Source organism: Suncus etruscus, chromosome 7 (assembly GCF_024139225.1).
Source record: "Suncus etruscus isolate mSunEtr1 chromosome 7, mSunEtr1.pri.cur, whole genome shotgun sequence".
NCBI classification, from domain to species: Eukaryota; Metazoa; Chordata; class Mammalia; order Eulipotyphla; family Soricidae; genus Suncus; species Suncus etruscus.
The window spans coordinates 22486665-22506561 of record NC_064854.1 but is presented as its reverse complement, the minus strand read 5'-3'; the positions used below and the strand labels follow the sequence as shown (position 1 = coordinate 22506561).

Sequence of the window (19897 nt, the reverse complement as noted above, 5' to 3'; positions counted from 1 at the left end):
TTTTCTGGGAGGAGTTTTGAGCCTCCTACTTCAGGTGTCAGCTTTGTTGAAATGAATCTCAAGATGTCCAAGGGTTGGAAAGTAGAATGACAGCGTTCAGATAGCATTCGATCCCCATTGTAGGATGTTCCTTCATCTTCTGCAAAGCTGTTCGACTGTTACCTGTGGGATGATTGTGATATGAAGGTGATTCCTGGAGGTCCCTCTTTTCCTTGGTTATAGGGGAGCACAGAATATAGTTTTATGTTTTTTATTATTTTATTTAAACACCATGGTTACAAGGTTGTTCATAATAGTGTTTTTTTTCCCCATAGTTACAAATATGTTCAAGAACAAGAACAATTAGTGCTGGCGTGGATGTGGGGACAAAGGAACTCTCATTTGCTACTGGGGGAATGTCAGCTGGTTCAGCCTTTTTGGAAAACAGTATGTATAGTTTTCAAAAAAAACTACAAATTGAGCTTCCATATGACCCAGCAATAACAGTCTTAGGGATATACCCTTGGAGCCCAAAACCACAATGCAGAAAAGAACTCTGCATTTGTATGATCATTGCAGCACCATAGCTGGAATCTGGAAATAAGTGCCAGAAAACAGATGAGTGGCTAAAGAAACTGTGGTACAGCTACACAATGGAATACTATGCAGCTTTAAGAAAGATGAAGTCCTGAAATTTATTTATAAATGAATGGGTATGAAGAGTCTTATGATGAGCCAAATGAGTCAGAAGGAGAGTGATAGAGATAAAAGGATGACACTTATTTGTGGAATATAATAGAAACCAGAATATTTTTTAAGAGTAGGTATCATCATAGACCTAATTCCTCTGCTCAGTTCCCTTCTCCCTTGCTCCTACCTTTTTGCCATCATGTTGTTGTTGTTGTTGTTGTTCTCCTCCTCCTCCTCCTCTTCCTTCTTCTTCTTCTTCTTCTTCTTCCTCTTCTTCTCCTCTTCCTTCTTCTTTCTTCTTCTTCTTCTTCTTCTTCTTCTCCTTCTTCTCCTTCTTCTTCTTCTTCTTCTTCTTCTTCTTCTTCTTATTATTATTATTATTATTATTATTATTATTATTGGTTTGGGGCCATACCCAGCGGTGTTCAGGTGTTACTCCTGACTCTTTGCTCAAAAATCACTCCTGGTAGGCTTGTGGGACTAGGGTTGCTAGGATTGAACTTAATCTATCCTAGGATGGCTGTGTGCAAGTCAAACACCCTACTGCTCTGCTATCACTCTGTCCCCAACTTAATTTTATTTTAAGTGAACTATTTTTCTTTTCATTTTACTGGATATTTTTCTTTTATTTACTTTTGTAATTTTATTGAAACAATTGTGATCTACAGAGTCTTTCATAGTTGAATTTCAGATATACAATGAGTCAAGGCCTTTCCACCACCAGTGTCAACCACCTCCACCAATGGGTACAGATTGAATCCTATACCACTACCCTTTGCCCCTTGGTTTGTCAGTATCACAGACCCCTTAACGTTTACATGGTTAAAGTTTAGGTCCTTTGATTCTATTATTGTTGACTTTGGCTTGGATATTTAGTTCTGTCTTTATTTAAACACCATGGGTACAAGGTTGTTCTCAATGCATCTGAGACCCTGACCTTCCTTTATTCCTTTCATCTTAGTTTTATAGAAAAATGTGGGAGTATGTCATAAAATAAAGTGATCCATGTCTCAAGGTTCTATGAAAAAAGGTGGGAGCCTTGATTTAAAAGATAAGAGATTGGAACCAGAGTGGTGGCACAAGTGGTAGGGCATCTGTCTTGCATGCACTAACTTAGGATGGACCTCGGTTTGATCCCCCAGTGTTCCATATGGTCTTCTAAGACAGAACAATTTCTGAGCACATAACCAGGAGTAAACTCTGAGTGTAACCGGGTGGCCCCAAAACAAACAACAACAACAACAACAAAAAGATAAGCAATTAATAATTCAATACAATAAATTTTTGGGGGGGTTTTGGGCCACACCCAATGATGCTCAGGGGTTACTCCTGGCTATGTGCTCAGAAATTGCCCCTGGCTTGGGGGACTATATGGGATGCTGAGGATCGAACTGTGGTTCGCCCTAGGTTAGCATAAGCAAGGCAGACGCCTTATTGCTTATACCACCACTCCAGCCCCCCAATAAAATTTTTTAGTAAAGGCATATGTATGTGTGTGGTAGGTTTTTTTTATTTTTTAATTATTTTTGGCATAGGCACAGCAAAATATGGGGAAAATAGAAAGGAAAAACCTTTGGTCTAAAAACACGGAGACCTTACTCATGAAGCATCCTGTCATAAGACCAAATACAGGCTTTGGAAACATTACATAAGTTGTCTAAACCCAAAGTCTTTCTCTGTGATCCCAATAAGAGTTCTTATTTTTCCTTTTAAGCAGTTTGATCTTTACTTGACAGCATTATAAAATTTCATGAGATCAGCTTAAAATCTTGATAAGAGTACTGAGCCTAGTTTCAGCACATTCCCCACCCACAAAAAGCCCTTTGATCCTTTTCTCTTGATCTCACTTCCCTTTCCTTCCAGAAACCTCTATAGATTTTACAGAATCTATAGTCTACAGGTCCTAGTCTCACTGTTCTTTGTTTTCATTTGCATTATATTCTGCATATAAATGAAACCACAGAGTGACTTCCACTGCTTGTCTCACTTAGTGTGCTCATCCCAAACCATCTGGTTGACCCAAATAGCATGATTCTCTCTTTTTAACAGCAGAGTAGTATTCTATTGAGTACACAGACCATGACATCTTTATCCAGCCATCTAGTATACATTTGAATTGATAATACACTTTTGATATTGTGAATAATGCTGCTATGATAAATAATATGCTGTGGGGGGGCACAGATTCATTATTGCTTTCATGTCCTTTAGATAAATAAATAGTGCATTTGCTATCATTGTGTTGTGAAACATTTCGAGTTTTCTTTTTGAAGGAATCTCCAGACAGTTGTTTTCTATAAAGGCAGCCTTCCCATCAGCCAGGCACCAGGGTTTCAAGGAACTATTTAGGTAAGTCTTTCTAGTTTGCTTGTCCCATCTTTTGAATTCTTCTTCATAAATAAGTGATGTTTCCAACACTAATATGGCCAGGCTGTGTTTTAGAAGACAACACATTGCCATTATTTCTTGATAAAAACTGGATGCAGACAAAGATGCTTTCATGTAAGCCTAGAGAAATGGCCACTCCCAGTAATTCTCAGCCTGGCAATTTGGGCCTAATGGTTCAATTCTCCTGCCCAGCAATAGGACACTGCTCATACCCAGACCTGCAAGGGACCACCAAAAGCATGTCCAGTGGTGGTCAGAAGACACAGGACCAGCCTGGCAATACAGACGGAATTATGCAGTGAGAGCCAGGGATAGAACTCAAGATCTCTGGGCAGACACTTCCACCCTTTGAGCCATCTCTGCCCCCACTTAGAGTAACTTCAAACTCTTAGAACTCAAACTCTTCAAACTCTTAGAATCGCAAACACCCATGAGTTTGGCCAGCCACACTTCCTGTATTGTAAATAAATTCTTGGTCTGAGAGCTGAGGACCAGAACCAATCCCGAATGGTGGCTCTTTACACACAGATGACCTCTTAGTTCGTTTTCTGTGAAGAATATGGCTACAAATCTGAATCTTAATCTAACATTTTTGGCAGTCTGGAGCATGTTCAATCCTTAGAATAATTACTACTCCAGGCTTGTTCTCTCTTTCTCATCAAACTTCTTACATCTCAAGAAGTTCTGTGGAAAACTCTGCTGTTTATTCCCACCTTTCAACAAATCAACAAGTATGTATTTAGCCCTTTGCAAACATGTCTGCAGTGCCTGTGGATGGCAATGGGGGTGGGCTGGGAGATCAGAGATGAAAAGATGGGACATTTTTCAGGGGTAGCAGGAGAAAGAATGGAGCTGGGGACAACACTGAGCTATTTCCAGAGGAGGAAAGAAGCACCAAATTTGGGAAACCCAAGAGAAGCAAGAGGCAGGTGAAGGAGGAAATTGAAGGTGGAAGCTGCAGGAGAAAGAAACTTTGAGGTAGGACTTAGAAAATGGTAAAGTATCAAGAGGAAAAGGGGTTGAGAGGGAAGCCAAGTGTGCTTATCACAAGACCATTATTGACCATGAATTGTGGCCTGACCTCCAATAGGGGGCAGATAGACAAATCAAAGGCCAGAAGTTCAGGAGAATTCATGGCAGTTTGTGGAGTATCTGGCATTCCAGAAGTATTTTGCTAAGTTTTCTTGGTTTGCCACGTTTGTAGTATAGCAGTGAGCATAGCTGCCTTCCAGACTTCCTGGTTATGTGCATAAGAGGTAGTTGCTGTTTTGGTTCTGGGTCACTTGTTTGACAGAAGTGCTGCAGAAAGCAAGGAAAGGGTTTGGAGATAGAGAAGCCACAGGAAGCGGAAATAGAGGACAAGTCTACTTCTCCTCTTGAAGGTTTTAAATGGAATCAAATGAGATACACTAATGAGAAGATAATAGAAGACCCTTATCCAGAGAATTCATTTTCATGAGTGCAGTCAAATACTAGATAAAGCATTTGATGAGGGCCTTTGAGCTTGTTCCAAATTTCTGAAGAAAAAGTTAATTATTTAGTTTGGACAAAATGCATGCTTTTACTCTGAGAACCATAGTCCTCCTAAAATTTCCTTTCTATATCTCCGTATTTTATTTTTCTCTTTCAGTTCAGTGTCTTTGCCAAAAAGGACCTGCGGGTACCACCAGTCTGGGAGAAATGGGCAAAAATGATCCTTCAGTGGCCTTTTGTAATGGCAGAACAAATGTTCCAAATTACTGGGGAACCAAAATCATGCTCCAAGGCACTCAACAAAGAAGACCATCATGGGTGATCCCTACTCAGTTCATTTTATCTGCTATTGAGACCTTAACTCACTCCCCCTAAAAACCAAGATTCTTAAGAAAGAAATATATCTTTCTGTTTAACAGAAATTATATGTAAGTGTATATATGCATGTATGAATGTGGCAGTCTCTATTTCTCACTGTAAATACACACACAAAATATAAATACATGATGGTAGCATTTGAATAAAGGGATATGTTACTGTAATCTTCTGTTTTCCTAGATTTTTCAAGAGCAGCTAGCTAGCACTAAGGAACTGACCCACTCAGTCTCTGTCCCTGCTCCCTGTGAATGAGTCCAAGCAAGGAAATAACATGCAATAAAAGTCTAAAAAAAAAGTCACCAGTATGGCTGACATCTCAGGGTCCAAATTCCTTGGAGATCATCCTCTCTGCTGATGAGTGTGAGAAGTGGAAGTGTGAAACCATAGAACTTTAGTGGATACAAAGGATATTCCTTCTGCTTGTATTGACAAAACAAATATCTTGAGCTACTCTTCACTTGGCAAAGCATTTATTTATCCCCCTAGCCCTAAATAGGACCAAACTTTGCTAACATTTTCCACTTCCCTGAAACCATGAGAAAGTAATGAATGAAAGCATATTTTGCTACAGTGCCTTTCAATAAGAAAAGAGAAATATGCAATCTCTTACATGGAGCAACTACCTACAATGGGATCATTTTTTTTTCAATTTCCCTCCAATTTATCCCCAAACTAAACTACTTCCACAATTTATTTTAGTATTATAGTTTAACAAATAATTGGATCATTCCCACGAGATTGCCTGTTTTAGAGAAGAGTTGATATTTCTGTTTGCATACAAATACCCAAGGGACTCAATATTTATTCACAGGACAGACCATTAGTATTTGAAGGTGAGTTGTTCTGGGCTTGAATTAACTAGAATTAAATAGACTCTGCATCTTTACTTGCTGTTAACATACCTCTATTAATATGTATGAGTATTCTCACTACTCATAGAACCTGGGTCTAGAATCTCAGTTGCCTTTGACAGAGTCTAGTTCTCCAAGACCAATGCCTCTCCTTAAGAATACTTAATACTCTCATTTTTTCTAACATAATGGAACTCAGAGGCTAATCTCTACCTGTATAATCTCTCATGTGTGTCTCTATGCTCAATCTCTTTTGTACAAAAGTTTCCTGTAACTAAGGGCAACTATATTAGTTATAAGAGTTTTTTGAATTTATCCATCTTCCTTGCATAAATTGAATTACCATGACTATAGCTTAAGAAGACTAAGATTTCTGATCTCGTTCTCAGGAACTTGGCTTTCATGTCTACATCACGTGGGGTCATAGACACTAAACATACCACCATGTCTTATATGATATGACATATCTCTATCAGAAGTATTTTTATCTGATACAGCAAGGCTGGGAGACCAAATCAAAGCTCTAGATTGTAACAGTCTTCATATAATGTACTAATTACCACCTCCATCTAGCTGTTCAATCATTGGCAATAGGCTAGCCATGCCACACACACACACACACACACACACACACACACACACACATTCTTTGGAGACTAATATGGCCAATATCCTACTGACTGGGGTTATAATTTAGGTCTGAGTTGTCTCCATGGACCATGGCCATTCTTGTGGCCAACTGTATAAAGCAATACTCTCAGGTGCATTTGCTTGACTGTGAGTTATCACCACTCCAGGGGTCCTGAATAAGCACCTTGATGATTCTTTTGGTTTTTATTTTTGGTTTTGGGGTCACACCTGGCAGCGCTCAGGGATTACTCCTGGCTCTATGCTCAGAAATCGCTCCTGGCAGGTTTGGGGGACCACATGGGATGCCGGGATTCGAACTACTGTCCTTCTGCATGCAAGGCAAATGCCTAATCTCCATGTTATCTCCCTGCCCCTTGTTTTTGCTTTTTGGGGCCACACCCGGTGATGCTCAGAGGTTACTCCTGACTTCGCAATCCAAAATTACTCCTGCCAGGCTCAGGGGACCATATGGAATGCTGGAGATCAAACCCAGGTTGGCTACGTGCAAGGCAAATGCCCGAACCATTGTGCTATTGCTCCAACCCCACCTTGATGATTCTTAAATGTGTTTGCAATGTGTTGACTTGGGGAACTTTCTAGATAAAAAGAGAACATTCTAATATCTTCTCCCTGGCTCTTGATCTGAAAAATTGGTTTATCAAACCAGTGAATTTTAGTGACATTGAAGCTTTGTTTTAGAGAAAGAGAAGTGATGCTCATTTTTAGTTTTTGCCTTGTTTCTTTCACATTATAGAGGAATACACACAAATGGCCAGAGAAATACTGCGTTCTTTCTAGTTTTATTGAAGTCATGAATATTTATTGTTCATTTGGTGCTATTTTGTGTTAAGTCTGGTTCTAGGCTTTAGGTTCTTTTATAATGTCTTGTGTCTGGTCACCAGTTCTTAAGTTCATACAGGACAGTATATACAGCCTACTGTATATTAGAATATACATTGACATTTATTAAACTACTGTTCTGAGTATCATTTCTATTGTATACACTTCCCCAATTTTTTTATTTAGTGGGGGGAAGTGTTGGTCCACATCTGGAAGTGCGCAAGGAATATTCCTGTCTCTGTGTTCAGAAATAAACCCTAACAATGCTCAGGGAATCATATGCCTTGCTTGTAACTGAACCATAGGTGGGCCAGCGGCAAGACAAGCATCTTACTTCCTGTGCTTTCTCTCTAGCTTATCAATCTTTTAAAAATCTCCATATTATTTTGAGATTAGTATTATTCCCCTTTTATGGGAAAGGACATTAATCCTCAGGAAGATTATGTTGCTTTCATAGCTACTAATGAGAAAGTTGGGATTCCAGTTAAGACCCATCTGATTCCAAAGCCATATGGACTTGCTACTTCCCATGTAACTCCAAGCAGACCCTGCCTGGCTGGAAATGTCTGTGTCTTCAGTCCAAGCCAAGTACATTCTGAAACACAGTTTGCAGATCCAGCAGAGAAAAAGATCTGATCCAGTTCTGTTTTAAAAATAATTATGTCTATTTCACTCAATAGTCCTTGGGTTTATTAACTTTTATCTCTTATAATAAATGTGCTTGGAGTGGTATTGGATCTGAAAGTCATTCCCCTGTCTAGATCTGTTTAGCAAGATCCCAGCACTGCCTCTGCCACTAGTGGGTTCTGAATAGAGATTAATGAATGGTCATGCATGTCTGTATGAGAGCGATTCATGGAGGATCTTGGTTTTCAAAAAGAGACAAAAAGGATATAAGGATAATGAAAGATAGAGAACTGCCCCCTTCATTCAGCATTTTCCTGCCCTGGTCCTTATTACGACTAGGCCCCTAAGGAACAGGATTAAGGAACCCCTGTTTTCTGGAGATATGACTCAGAAATACTGTCAAAAAAATCCAATCTCAAGGCCTTCTTCCAAAATTAATGTTAAATCTGAGCAAAACTTGGTTCTCTGATGAGGACTGGGAAAATCAAATATTTTTTAATTGACACATTTTCTATTATTATATCTCTATAAAGATGATGAGTAATGCAGTATATCAGATGGCTTCTTCAAACTGTCAGAATCCAAGCTGAAGCCTGAGTAACTTTCCAGAGAACCTTCTGGGAATTAGAGAAACTGAGCAGTGGCAGAAACCAGCCATCTTTGTCTGCACCACAGATGCCCCTGAAAATATTGGGGGAGAGAGGGTCTAAACATGGCTGCCCAGTCTACTTAGGAATATGTCTGTCTAGAAGAAAACAAAGAGAGCAGATCCTTCAAACTTGCTTCACTAGAATTCTCAGCGTGCAGGCCCTCCCTCCCCAGGATGCTGCCCTCAAAAGCAAACTGGGGCTCATAGTGTGAGTGGGGTGATGCCTTTATTGCAAAGCATGACAATGGAGCAGCTCCCCTAATTTTTGGCAGAACTTAAAGGAGGTTAGAGCCTCAATGGCAAAATCCAGGTCTGCGTTATGGTTCTAGCAATGGAGAAAGGAAAGCTTTGTTGGCAAGAACAGGTGGTGTACTGGACTGGTAATGACTGATGTAGGGAACCAGGAAATACACTTTGCAGATGTGCTGTTGAGATGCCTCTGTTTTAGGTCTCAGTAATGTTGTCTGTGAAAAGCGCAGGTCAAAAGCACAGACTTTCTATGTCCTTCTCCAACAGTTCATCTCCCGGGACTGTTTATGAGCTTCTTCTGGAGGCCTGGGCAAGCCGGTGTTATTTGAGTTTTGCAAGAGAATGTGTTTCTATAACCCTGCTTTTGAGATCGGTCTCCCCTTTCCTCCTGCTTCATAATGTAGATCATTGGGTGTATCAAAAAATAATTCATCTGTATTAGTGCCCCTGTCCACCACCATCACTGTCCCCTAACCTGCCTGCCTATATCATGCTTAGTCCTTTTGTTCTCCCTTGCCAAAGAAAGGCTTTTTAGGTGCCATCTAGAAGAGATGTTTGGAAAATGGATCTTGCGGGCCAACAAAGAACTTACTACGTGTTTGGGGCTCAACAGTACAAAAATAACAGAGCCCACGTGAACAAAACTATTCTGGAATGGATGGAGAATTCTGCCCAGATATAGATACATGTTTCCAAAACCAATCCCTGAAAATAAAATTCGGAGATGTGGGCAGGATTGTTTTCCAGTCAGGGGTGGGGGCTGTGTCTCAGCATCTAGCCAGAGAAACCAGGCTGAGCCCCACAGCCCACGGCCTCTCGTTGATTCTCCCAGGAAGGACCTAGAGGAGCCGTTGACATTTCCCTTCAGAGAATCAATGAATCCTTGTTTCCTTGCCTGCTTCTTCAACCTTATTTTGTTTTGGAGTCACCAAGGAAGGAAGATAGAGGCCTGCCAGGGTGGGGTCGGGTCTGAGAGGGAAGTAGCAGAAGGGATGGAAGATGTGTGGCTTGTTCGCTCACTCGTGGGGTGCGGTGGAGGCCACAGATTGTCACTGGGATGTTATTGTTTCCTGGCTGGAGCCTCATTTGTCCCCGGCTGCTCATTTCGGATTCTTGCCCTGATGTAATAAGTCACCGGCTTCCCAGCCATCATCCCCATATTGACAAGCAAATGTCACCCATGCTTGATTGACACCCGTTGCTACTGAATGCAAAAGTGTGATGATTTACAAATCAATTTTGCGTTTTTACTTAAAGCCTGCTTTGGTGTGCCCAGGTATTGGTGGGTGAGGTCACTATCTCGTCTCTCTTTGGTTTAGGATAATCCCCCTTCCCTTTCAGCTTTCCCCAAGCGTGGGGGGTATAAGAGTCGGGGAGGGAGGAGAAACTGTCTCATCTTGTGCCCCCTTTTTTGCACCACTCCTCATAGACAACCAGGCCACATGGCGTGAAGTTTACAGGACCCTTTTTCATTTTAAAAGATACTGTATGTGAGCCTGTCACTGACACTGGCTTACCTGACAATTCTGGAGGCCTTTTGACAAAAAGCTTTCTCATGCATCTTTACAGAGGCGCCTCCCTGGGCCCATTAGAAGCATCTCCTGGAAGGTCCCTAAAGGGTAGGCCCTGAATCTCAGCGCCCTAAGGCCACCTCCCACCTTCCCTTAAAGAACCACCCTCCACCCCGCCCCCTTGTGCTTGGACAATCTTACAGAGCCGGTCCTTTGGCTTTTCCACACACCAGACTTCTCTCTGGCTAACATCTTATTTCATTTCAGAAGGCTGAAGGGGGAGGAAACTATAAGGTTACAAAATTAAAAAAAAAAATTCCCATCTACCATCTGGAACATTCTGAAGGGCCCCCGGTGCCAATGCAAGTGGCATGTCGAGAAACACCTGAAGCCCATTAAGGGCAGTGAGGCTGGAGAGAGAAAAACCCAGGCCAGCCCTTTCGCCTCTCAATCCTTTCAACCTTCACCTCCACCTTGCAGCTGGAGCTGGTTGGCAGCGCAAGGGCTCAGGTGTGAACCCTGGGACTATCCAGCACATCTGTTCCCTCAAATTCCATCCCAGAGAGGAAAAATAAAAAAAACACCAGAGCCGGAGTTCAGCCAGGGAGCAGCAGCAGAGGCTCTTAACTGGTCATTTCTGTGCAGAAAAAGGGGGGAGAAGGAAAAGAGAGAGGGAAAAAAAAACACCCCACATTGTCAGAGTAATGCCAACTCTCTCTTGAGTGGGACGAGCGAGCAGATGCTGCAATGAGATGCCAAAGCGACTCCCTTTCCTCTGTGCCTCGGTGCCTATAAATTGCTTGGGCGCGCGGTCGTCAGCCTCCTCTCCTCCTGGCAGGTGGTACCCGGGCATCATCCTGCCTCCAGTCGCTCTCGCGCTCGGCTCCGGGCGGTGAGGTTGGCTCTCCGCAGCTCGCTCGCTCGCTCGTTCTCTCTCTCTGCCCGCCGCTCCAGCCTTTGGAATCTCACCACCACCACCAACAACAACACAGTCACAGCCACAGCCACAGCCACAGCTCCGTGCCACCGGCGCTGCAAGCGCGGGGCCTTGGAGGCGCGCGTCTCAGCTGGGAGAGTTGGGCGATCTTGCAAAGCAAAAAGCAAGAACGCCAGCAAAGGCAGCCGGCTAAAGACTTTCGCCTGGTGCAGCAAAGGAGATTGGAGAGAAAGCGAGAGGAGGAGGAGGGAGGGGAAGGAAGAAGAGAGAGAGAGGGAAAAAAAAAAGCAACTTGAGGCGGAAAGTTGGTGCGCGCTGGAGCCGTCGGCACGAACGCACGAGTCGATCGCGGGGAGCAGCGGCCGCATAAAAGTGTGAGCGGCGCCGGCGAGCGCAGAGGCAGCGGCGACAGCTCTGCCAGCCGGGTGGCGACAGCCACAGGTGCGCAGGGGCTCGGCCGAGGCCAGGGGGGCGCCTCGCGCACCCCCTCCCTGCCCGCCGCCCCTCCGCCCCGACCCCACCCCACGCATCTCCTCGGGACGGACTCTTGGGGCTCAAGTCACTCGGGCAGCTTGCAGCCCAGGTTGCCGGAGCGGCCGGAGCGCGGGCGCGCTCAGGACACTTGGGCTTTTTGCCTGGCATTTTTGGACATTTTTTCGGCTCTGACGAGGTCCCCCCCCAACCTTCAAAATTTTGTCCAAAAGCAGACAAGAGGATCGCCCCGCGCTGAGCCGGCTGGTGGGCAGCAGGAGGCGCCTGATCGCCGCCGGGGCGCTGGGAGTGGTGATGGTTTTGCTCCTGGTCATCCTCATCCCGGTGCTGGTGAGTTCGGCTGGCACGTCGGCGCACTACGAGATGCTGGGCACCTGTCGGATGGTCTGCGACCCTTACGGGGGCACCAAGGCGCCCAGCACGGCCGCCACGCCCGACCGCGGCCTCATGCAGTCGCTGCCCACCTTCATCCAAGGCCCCAAGGGCGAGGCGGGCCGGCCGGGCAAGGCAGGCCCCCGGGGCCCTCCGGGAGAACCGGGCCCGCCGGGTCCCGTGGGGCCCCCGGGAGACAAAGGCGAGCCCGGCCGCCAAGGCCTGCCCGGGCCGCCCGGAGCGCCGGGCCTGAACGCGGCTGGGGCCATCAGCGCGGCCACCTACAGCACCGTGCCCAAGATCGCCTTCTACGCCGGCCTCAAGCGGCAGCACGAGGGCTACGAGGTGCTCAAGTTCGACGACGTGGTGACCAACCTGGGCAACCACTACGACCCCACCACGGGCAAGTTCACCTGCTCCATCCCCGGCATCTACTTCTTCACCTACCACGTCCTCATGCGCGGAGGCGACGGCACCAGCATGTGGGCTGATCTGTGCAAGAACAACCAGGTGAGTTGCCCGTGCGGGGCGCGGCCAGGTGCGGGGAGGGGCTCCCCGATGGGATGGCATGAAAAGGGCACCCTCCCTCCCTCCCTCCCATCCCCGGCTCTCCCGGAGAGACCGAAGTGGAGTGGGGGGGAGCGCCGCTCTGGCACCCGGAGGAGGAAGGTGGAGGAGAAGGAGGGTTGTGCGCCACGGACGGGGCCCCCCAGTGCATCCAAAAGAGGGAGAACCCCTAACTCTAGAGGAATGGGCTGAAGGCAACTCCGTGGCCCCCTATCCTGGATTGCTTGTGGATCCCCCTCGCAGGCCCCCCGCTTCTCAACTAGGCTTAGAGGAGTCGCAGGTTCGCTTGGCTTGCCTGCTAGGACTGCGGGGAGCAGCCCGGGATGGGCGTAACCGGGTGACGGGTCTTGGGGAGAAAGGAGAACCCTGTGGAGAGAGAGGGATGTGAGGACGCTCAGCGGAAGCTTAGGGCACCCCGAAACGCACACCCTGCCCCTCTGGAGACGCTGTCACCAGGTCTCCTGGAAGGGGACGAGGAAGCGCATCCCGAAGGGGAAAGTTGAGATCCATGGGTTGGCGCCCCGAAAGAAAGGAGGGGAGGGGCGGACAATTAGGTGGTGACCAGTGTCAACATCCCCGTGTGCCCCGCCAAGAGGCATTTTCTCTTTGGCCTTGACCGTGACAGTGTCTCCGATCAGCCCCCCAGATTGCTTCCCGGAGCTGTTCGGGTTGCCCTAGGTCAGAAGGGCTTTCCAGGACTGTGGATTTCCTGTTGAGGGTACCTGGACCGTGTGCTCGAGAAATGCAAAATTTCAGTGCAAACTCCGAGTGTTTGATCTCTTGGTCAGAGGAGAAAAATTAATATTTGTAACTATCCCAAAGTGTCATCGGCTACCCCCAACCCTAGCCCTGTGGAGCCAATCTCTTGACTTTAACTTTGCTTTGGGGATTCTTTGTTTGGGGGCTCGGCTTCCATCCAGCTCCCAGTCCAGCTTTCCGCAGGGGTCTTAGGATGACCGCTTGAAGTCCGAACTTCAAAAACTAGAATCCAGCTTTCTATCAACCGCGGGAGATTTTCAGTCTCAGAACTCTTCCCCAAGTGAAAGCAAATATCCAAACTTTCTAAGCTAGTAAAAGCCCCAAGAGCCCTGGCCCTGCCCTCCTGGCAACCTCACTTGTAAGGAAAGTGGGAAGTAAAAAGCTTCAGGGACCTGCAGACACGGAGCACAGAAAGGAAAATGTCCACCAGGAGGCACTGACTAGGCGATTTGTTACAGTTATTATGCACAAAAAAATAATATTCAGAGAAACCCAAAGATTGACAAAGATTGGCGAGCAGTGCGCTAGTTAGAGGTAACTGGTTTAAAGGGGCATGACTCACGTGCTCACGGTGCCAAAAGAAAGTGATTGTGTCATGTTAATGAGACACTGTGGGAACAGCCCCCCCCCCCCCCAGCAGGCAGCCAGGGGGTGTCTGGCTATTTATTTACAAATCGGTTCTCCTCTGATTCAAAGGTTAGGTCTGCCAGACACTCTGGGCAAAGGGATTGCTTTTTAGAGGCTCTCATGACAGTGAAATCAGATTCCAGTTTCAGCAGCCAAATTGTAAAAAGCACACCCTCTGAAATATCTGGGAATGACCCTTGTCTGACAAACTGGGAATGGGGACCGAGAAAATAAAGGCTGGTGAGGGTACCCAAGACTTTTGAACCCAGGCCTTATGAAGCCAGTTCCCAGAGCCAGTAAGCCTTTTAATTTTTTTTCTCCAAATAATTCCACTGTGTGAGGGTATACAGTGCTTCTTCTAAGAGGAAGAGGAAGGAAGGGACTAGGAGGCAGGGAAGCAGCCCTGCACCTCTATAAAGCCTTCCATTGGCTTTACTTTGCTGCTGCTTCTCCCAAAGAAATATGCAACAAGTAATTTAGGAAAATGACTGAAGAGTGGCAGATACACGGTGATTGAGTTCAGCGGGACTATTTGCGAGAATGTTCATTTCCACCTGATAAGAAATGTTCCCTTGAGAAGAGAACTTTTGGGGGAGGGGGGCAAGTGAGGTTCTGCATGCAGTGGCAAAGGGGGAAATCTCCCCCAGTCTTTATTTTCTTGATGAACATTACATATATGTGTTAGCCTTGATTTTTTTTTTTTTCAGTTAGGCTCTCTCTGCATGACTTCTTGGAAGGGAGCAGCCCCTTTTTAGCTGACCTCATTTGTTTTGTTTTGTTTTTTATCAGCCAGAAATGCAGACACCCATGTCGGTGAAATGTTCTATGAATTAAGTGGATATTGAGAGTCCCCCAAATTAAGCCCTAACTGCAGTTCACTCTTGGGTAGGGCAATTTCTCTGCCCCCCCCCCAATATTCAGGAAGCATTTTATGCTTTGTGTGGACTGCCTGATCACAGATGGATGCATCAGAGGCCAGTAAATTAACCTGATGTGCCACTTAACCTTTTGTTAGGATTCCACAGAAGAACCATGAAAATGAAATTACAAGAACATCAGCAGCAATTAATTAAATTAACAGGTGTTACCATAAATATTGTCTCTAATGGTGAAGACCCACTAATCAGATAACGCTAGAGCTTCCCAATCTCAGATGTTTTCAGAAATACCTTGCTTAAAGAGCCACGGTTTTCCTATGTCCCCCAGGAAACCATCCACCGACATTTAATCTTTCCCTCTTTTGTGGGACACCCATAACAGTTGGCTCTGAACGGTAACAAACAGTTGGATTCAGTGAGCTAAGAGACAGAAATTATTTTTTATCTGTTTGTTATCATTTGAGCAGAAAGCCAGCGTAAAAACAACAACAAAAAAAACCATCAATTTTTGATGCTATCACTGGCATGCCAGCAAAATAACAAGTAAAAGTGGCTTGAGATTTGAACTCTGAAATAATTAAGGACCAAATTTTTTCCTCTTAAAATGTAATTTGTGACGACCCCAGTGAAAGGAAGCATATTAAAAAAGAATGAAGAGTTTTGTCGCTGGCTCTTCCTTGACTAGAGATGAATGAAATGTCAAATTTGATCTCTTTTCTGGGAATTTTACAGATGCACTGTTCCAACAGGAGCTAAATAGTTAACTTATACAACACAAAGATCTTAGAGTACATTTAGGTAGCAAGAAGTACATGGGGCTGAGGAAAGGAGATATCATATTCCGAGAGAAAATGCTGAAATCAGTGTACATTTAGGAGACTGAAAATAGCCTGCTGGATGGATGCATTACCTTCTAAATAGTTTGATGGCTTCAAGGAAGAAATTAGGGGAAGACAGTGAGCTGGAGTTTGAAATTTCCAGTCCCAGTTTACCTTTTGAGTCTGATCAGTTGAACAGGCATATGTTAAAAAAATCAAGTAAAGAACATCTGGAGGGAATGTGTACAGTTCTTTTCTTGGTCAAGACTGAGGGAGGGGACTCTGGGTAGTGAATCCAGAAGACCACTTTGATTACAAAGCAATCACATTGATTGGATCCAACAAAGGAAGTGAAACTCACAAGAGTGACCTTGAGCTCCCAGGGGGTCACCTCAATGTCTTTGCAGGCTTTCCTGGTTACACCTATTACATGAAAATGATAACAACTGTCCCGTGGCCTTGTGGTTATCCCCTAGAGAATAAAAAATGGCATCAGATCTGTCTCGTTAAGATTAGTTTCCCTATATCACATGATTTTTATTAAGTCCCGCTGCCCAAATGTCCTCAAACAGCCAATATAAAAGTAGAGTTGCCATAGAACTTTGACTAAATGCCCAAAGTACTAAATTCAATGTGTTTTTGGTGATAATAGCTTTGAAGTATGTTATGGGTAATTGCTGAAAAATTACAAATATGGCTAATGACTGTTCTGTAGCTCCTGTTTTTTTTCTTACCCTTTAAAAATTTACATATAAAATGTGAGATTATAATCTTGATATCCTCCATGAAGCATCCCCCCCCCCACTTGGGGATTGAAAGCCTAGATAAAATTAATTCAGCTCCTACAAACTTAAGATTAGTGCCTACAAAATATTCCGAATTTAAATTGTATTCTTACTTGGTGGTCAAGCAGACCCCACTACTAAATTGCTGTATCCATTTGAGATGGTGCTTCTGAGCATAACTGCATGTTATATTGCATTCATTATATTAGTGTCACTTAGCACAGAGTTAGCAATTCTTGATCCTTTAAGCCTTTTTCCCTCCTCTTGCTATATGATACCCAGCAAGAAAAAAAAATTTAAATATTACTCAGATTACTACTTCAGCAGTTTAAAGGTTTTTCTTTTTTTCTTTTTTGTAACATTTCAGCATTAATGTGAGAGCATACCCCATGAAAATTTAATTTGGAAGCCTACCATTTAAATTTTGAAAGAAATGCATGAACATTCTTGACTTATGTTTCATTTCCCTCATTTTGCCAAGTGATAAAATCCAGCCTATTGTACCCCAAGTCATGCATTATAACTCACTGCAGGTTTACAAAACCACTAAATCACTTGCTATGTTATTCAGGGAAATATCATTACAGTGGAATAGAAACAAGCCACAAAGTAGGAGATGTTTTCCTGAAATAAATCACTTACAAGTCTGCCTACTGAAAGAAATTCCAAGACACGGTCAAAATAGCTCTAAATTAATATGAAGCCTCATTTGAGTTGAGGATCTGACAGAAAGTCCGTGTTACTTGATATGATGGGCAATTTGACTGTTTGCAAATAAATGTCGTGTTACTTGATATGATGGGCAATTTGACTGTTTGCAAATAAATGTCTGTCAACTTAGTAATGAGATCAGAGGCGCAACAAGCATAATTTTAATCAATCTCCAGGCAAACCACAGATTCACAATTGCCTAATTGTATGAAGAGCAGATTCAAGGAGATCATTAAAACATTCTAGAGATTTTAGAGACCACACATCTTGAAAAGTTATTTCTTTCTGTAACTTTTAGATAGGTTGAAATGAAATAAATCTTTGATACACATCACAATTAAGCAGCCAAAAGAAAGCTTAAAAAGAATAAAAATAACTGAAAACTTGGAAGAGATAAATAAAGATGCTGAAAAGAGTTAGGTAAGCTTCTGGCACATAGGGTTCTGCTTGAATGAGATTCACAAGCTCTAACTTACAAGACTTTCTACCACCTTTTCTTCAAATACAATTGAATGAGAGGGGGAGGTATTTCTGAGTCTACCTGCTGTGAATCTCATCACTAATATTCATGGGCCCAACTGATCTTTGGATCAAAGTTTTATAAACCTAAACAGATGGTTAGAACATTGCCTTTTTTCCTCTTAATTAAAATAACAAAACCTAGCCCCCCCCCAACCCAACAAAAACCCGCTAGTATTCCCATTTCAAGAAGTGATAGGCTATAGCAATTCAAGAAATTAGAAAAAAAAATAAAAAGCAGTGCCCAAGATAGAGAATAGATTGTTATGTATGCCTCATTTCCAATATGTATTCAGAAAAGACCAGGATAGTTCCCAGTTCCTTGACTCCTCAAAAAAACATTTGTAAACTGTTAACCAGACATCCCACAAAGCTCTCAGATCAAGATGTGGGATCACAGTGCTGGAGTCTGGACCCCAGTGGCAAGATTGCTTATGATGCTGGACAAAGGGAGGGACGTAAGAAATAACAAGCAAACCCTTGGGAAAATGGTGGTTTCTGCACTCTAATTCTTGTGTCTTTCCCATAGGTGCGGGCCAGTGCTATTGCCCAGGATGCCGACCAGAATTATGACTATGCCAGCAACAGCGTGGTCCTGCATTTGGAGCCAGGGGATGAGATCTACATCAAGTTAGATGGCGGGAAAGCTCACGGAGGAAACAACAACAAATACAGCACGTTCTCTGGATTTATTATCTATGCTGACTGATCCTGCAGAAACCAAGCGTTTGGACGCTGGATTCATCTGACTTGCTTCTGTGAATCAAGGATCCCCGGGGGTGCCAAATGTGGGCCACCTCAGTTCTGTTGTATTTGTGGGGAAATATAATGCTACCTGACTCACATCTGTATCCTCAGACACATTATGTAAAAAAAAAAATAATATATTAAAAGCAAAATAAGCAGATGTGTGATCCTCTGCCGCCAAAGCAAATACTTCGTATCGTTTAGTGTCTATGTGAATGAAGTCCTATAGAGATCACAAATTTTTATAGAAAAATCTAAGACACAGAATTATTTCTTCAATATATATGATACTTGGGTGTACTATGATCTTTGCTGCTTTTACCCTATGTCAGCTTCAGTTCTCGTGAGTTTACCTGCTTATTCCAATACTTGGGAGTCCACTCGTAGGGTGGGGAAGAATGGTTGCACCCTGTAAGAGAAGGTCTCATTGACATAAATGCTGCTTGTCTCCAAAGAAATTGTTTGCCTTGTACTCTTGTTAACTTTAGAGCTAGACCTGGGAATGATTCAACTTCAAGCCTTAACCTGGAATTTTCTAGATGTGAGGGAATTCCCAAGCCAATGGTCATTTTCAGCTTTTCATTTTCTTCTGAATTTCCTTTTTATCTCTTGCCTGGTGATTGTTTTTCCAGAAAGACAGCCCAACTGTAGCATAGGATGACCCTCTCAGTGTGAAAATGTATAGCTGTGTAGGATATTTAGAAAAATCTTCCCTCTGTGTCCATTTGTCCATAGCCTGTGTGGAGATTTTCTTAGAAAGAAAAAAAATTGATTCTTTGCCATGAAATCAGACTGAGGCTTTTTTTTTTTTTTGGCCTTCTTTGGAACACAAGATTATTCATAATCCGATGCAAAAAGGTTTAATTTGTGCTACTGCATGCATTGCCAAGGAGACACTAAGGTGGGCCTTCAAATAGTTTCTGCAAGGTTGGGCTAAAATTACTTCAAAATGAATAATTTCACATATAACCAATATGAACAACAAGTCTAGAGTTTATATGGATAGCAGCTAAAAGACATATAGCATTTCATCTGACACATGAATATTTGTGTTAGAGAAAATGTAATTCATATGGCCATTGTGTGTGTGTGTGTGTGTGTGTGTGTGTGTGTGTGTGTAATTTCAGACCATGGGCACAGTGGTTGCATAGCCACAAAATTTTAATTTTCCCAAAGTGGCTATGTAGACCCCCCCACATAAGCACACAGCTAAATGATGTAGCTTCCTTTGGATTTGAAACATCTTTTGGATGACAAAAATAGATAGGGGGGAGCACAGAAATAACAAGTGACTTCTTCAGAGTGGTCAAGAAAAGGACATTCTGTTTGGTTCAACTGCCCAATAATTGTGTGTCAGTGAGGTCTATGGTTTCTTTATTCCCACCTGCCATTCAATACTTTAACTGCAATTGGTGGCCGA

General features: G+C 43.7%; 1 protein-coding gene across 1 annotated transcript; it reads left to right on the top strand.

The window, feature by feature from the left end:
* The first annotated feature begins 11827 nt into the window (after positions 1 to 11827).
* Positions 11828 to 18664, top strand: C1QL3 (complement C1q like 3). The gene is made up of 2 exons (XM_049777819.1): positions 11828 to 12576; positions 18260 to 18664. The coding sequence occupies exons 1-2, from the start codon at positions 11989 to 11991 to the stop codon at positions 18437 to 18439; spliced, it is 768 nt and encodes a 255-aa protein (XP_049633776.1). The 5' UTR covers positions 11828 to 11988; the 3' UTR covers positions 18440 to 18664.
* Positions 18665 to 19897: the final 1233 nt, after the last annotated feature.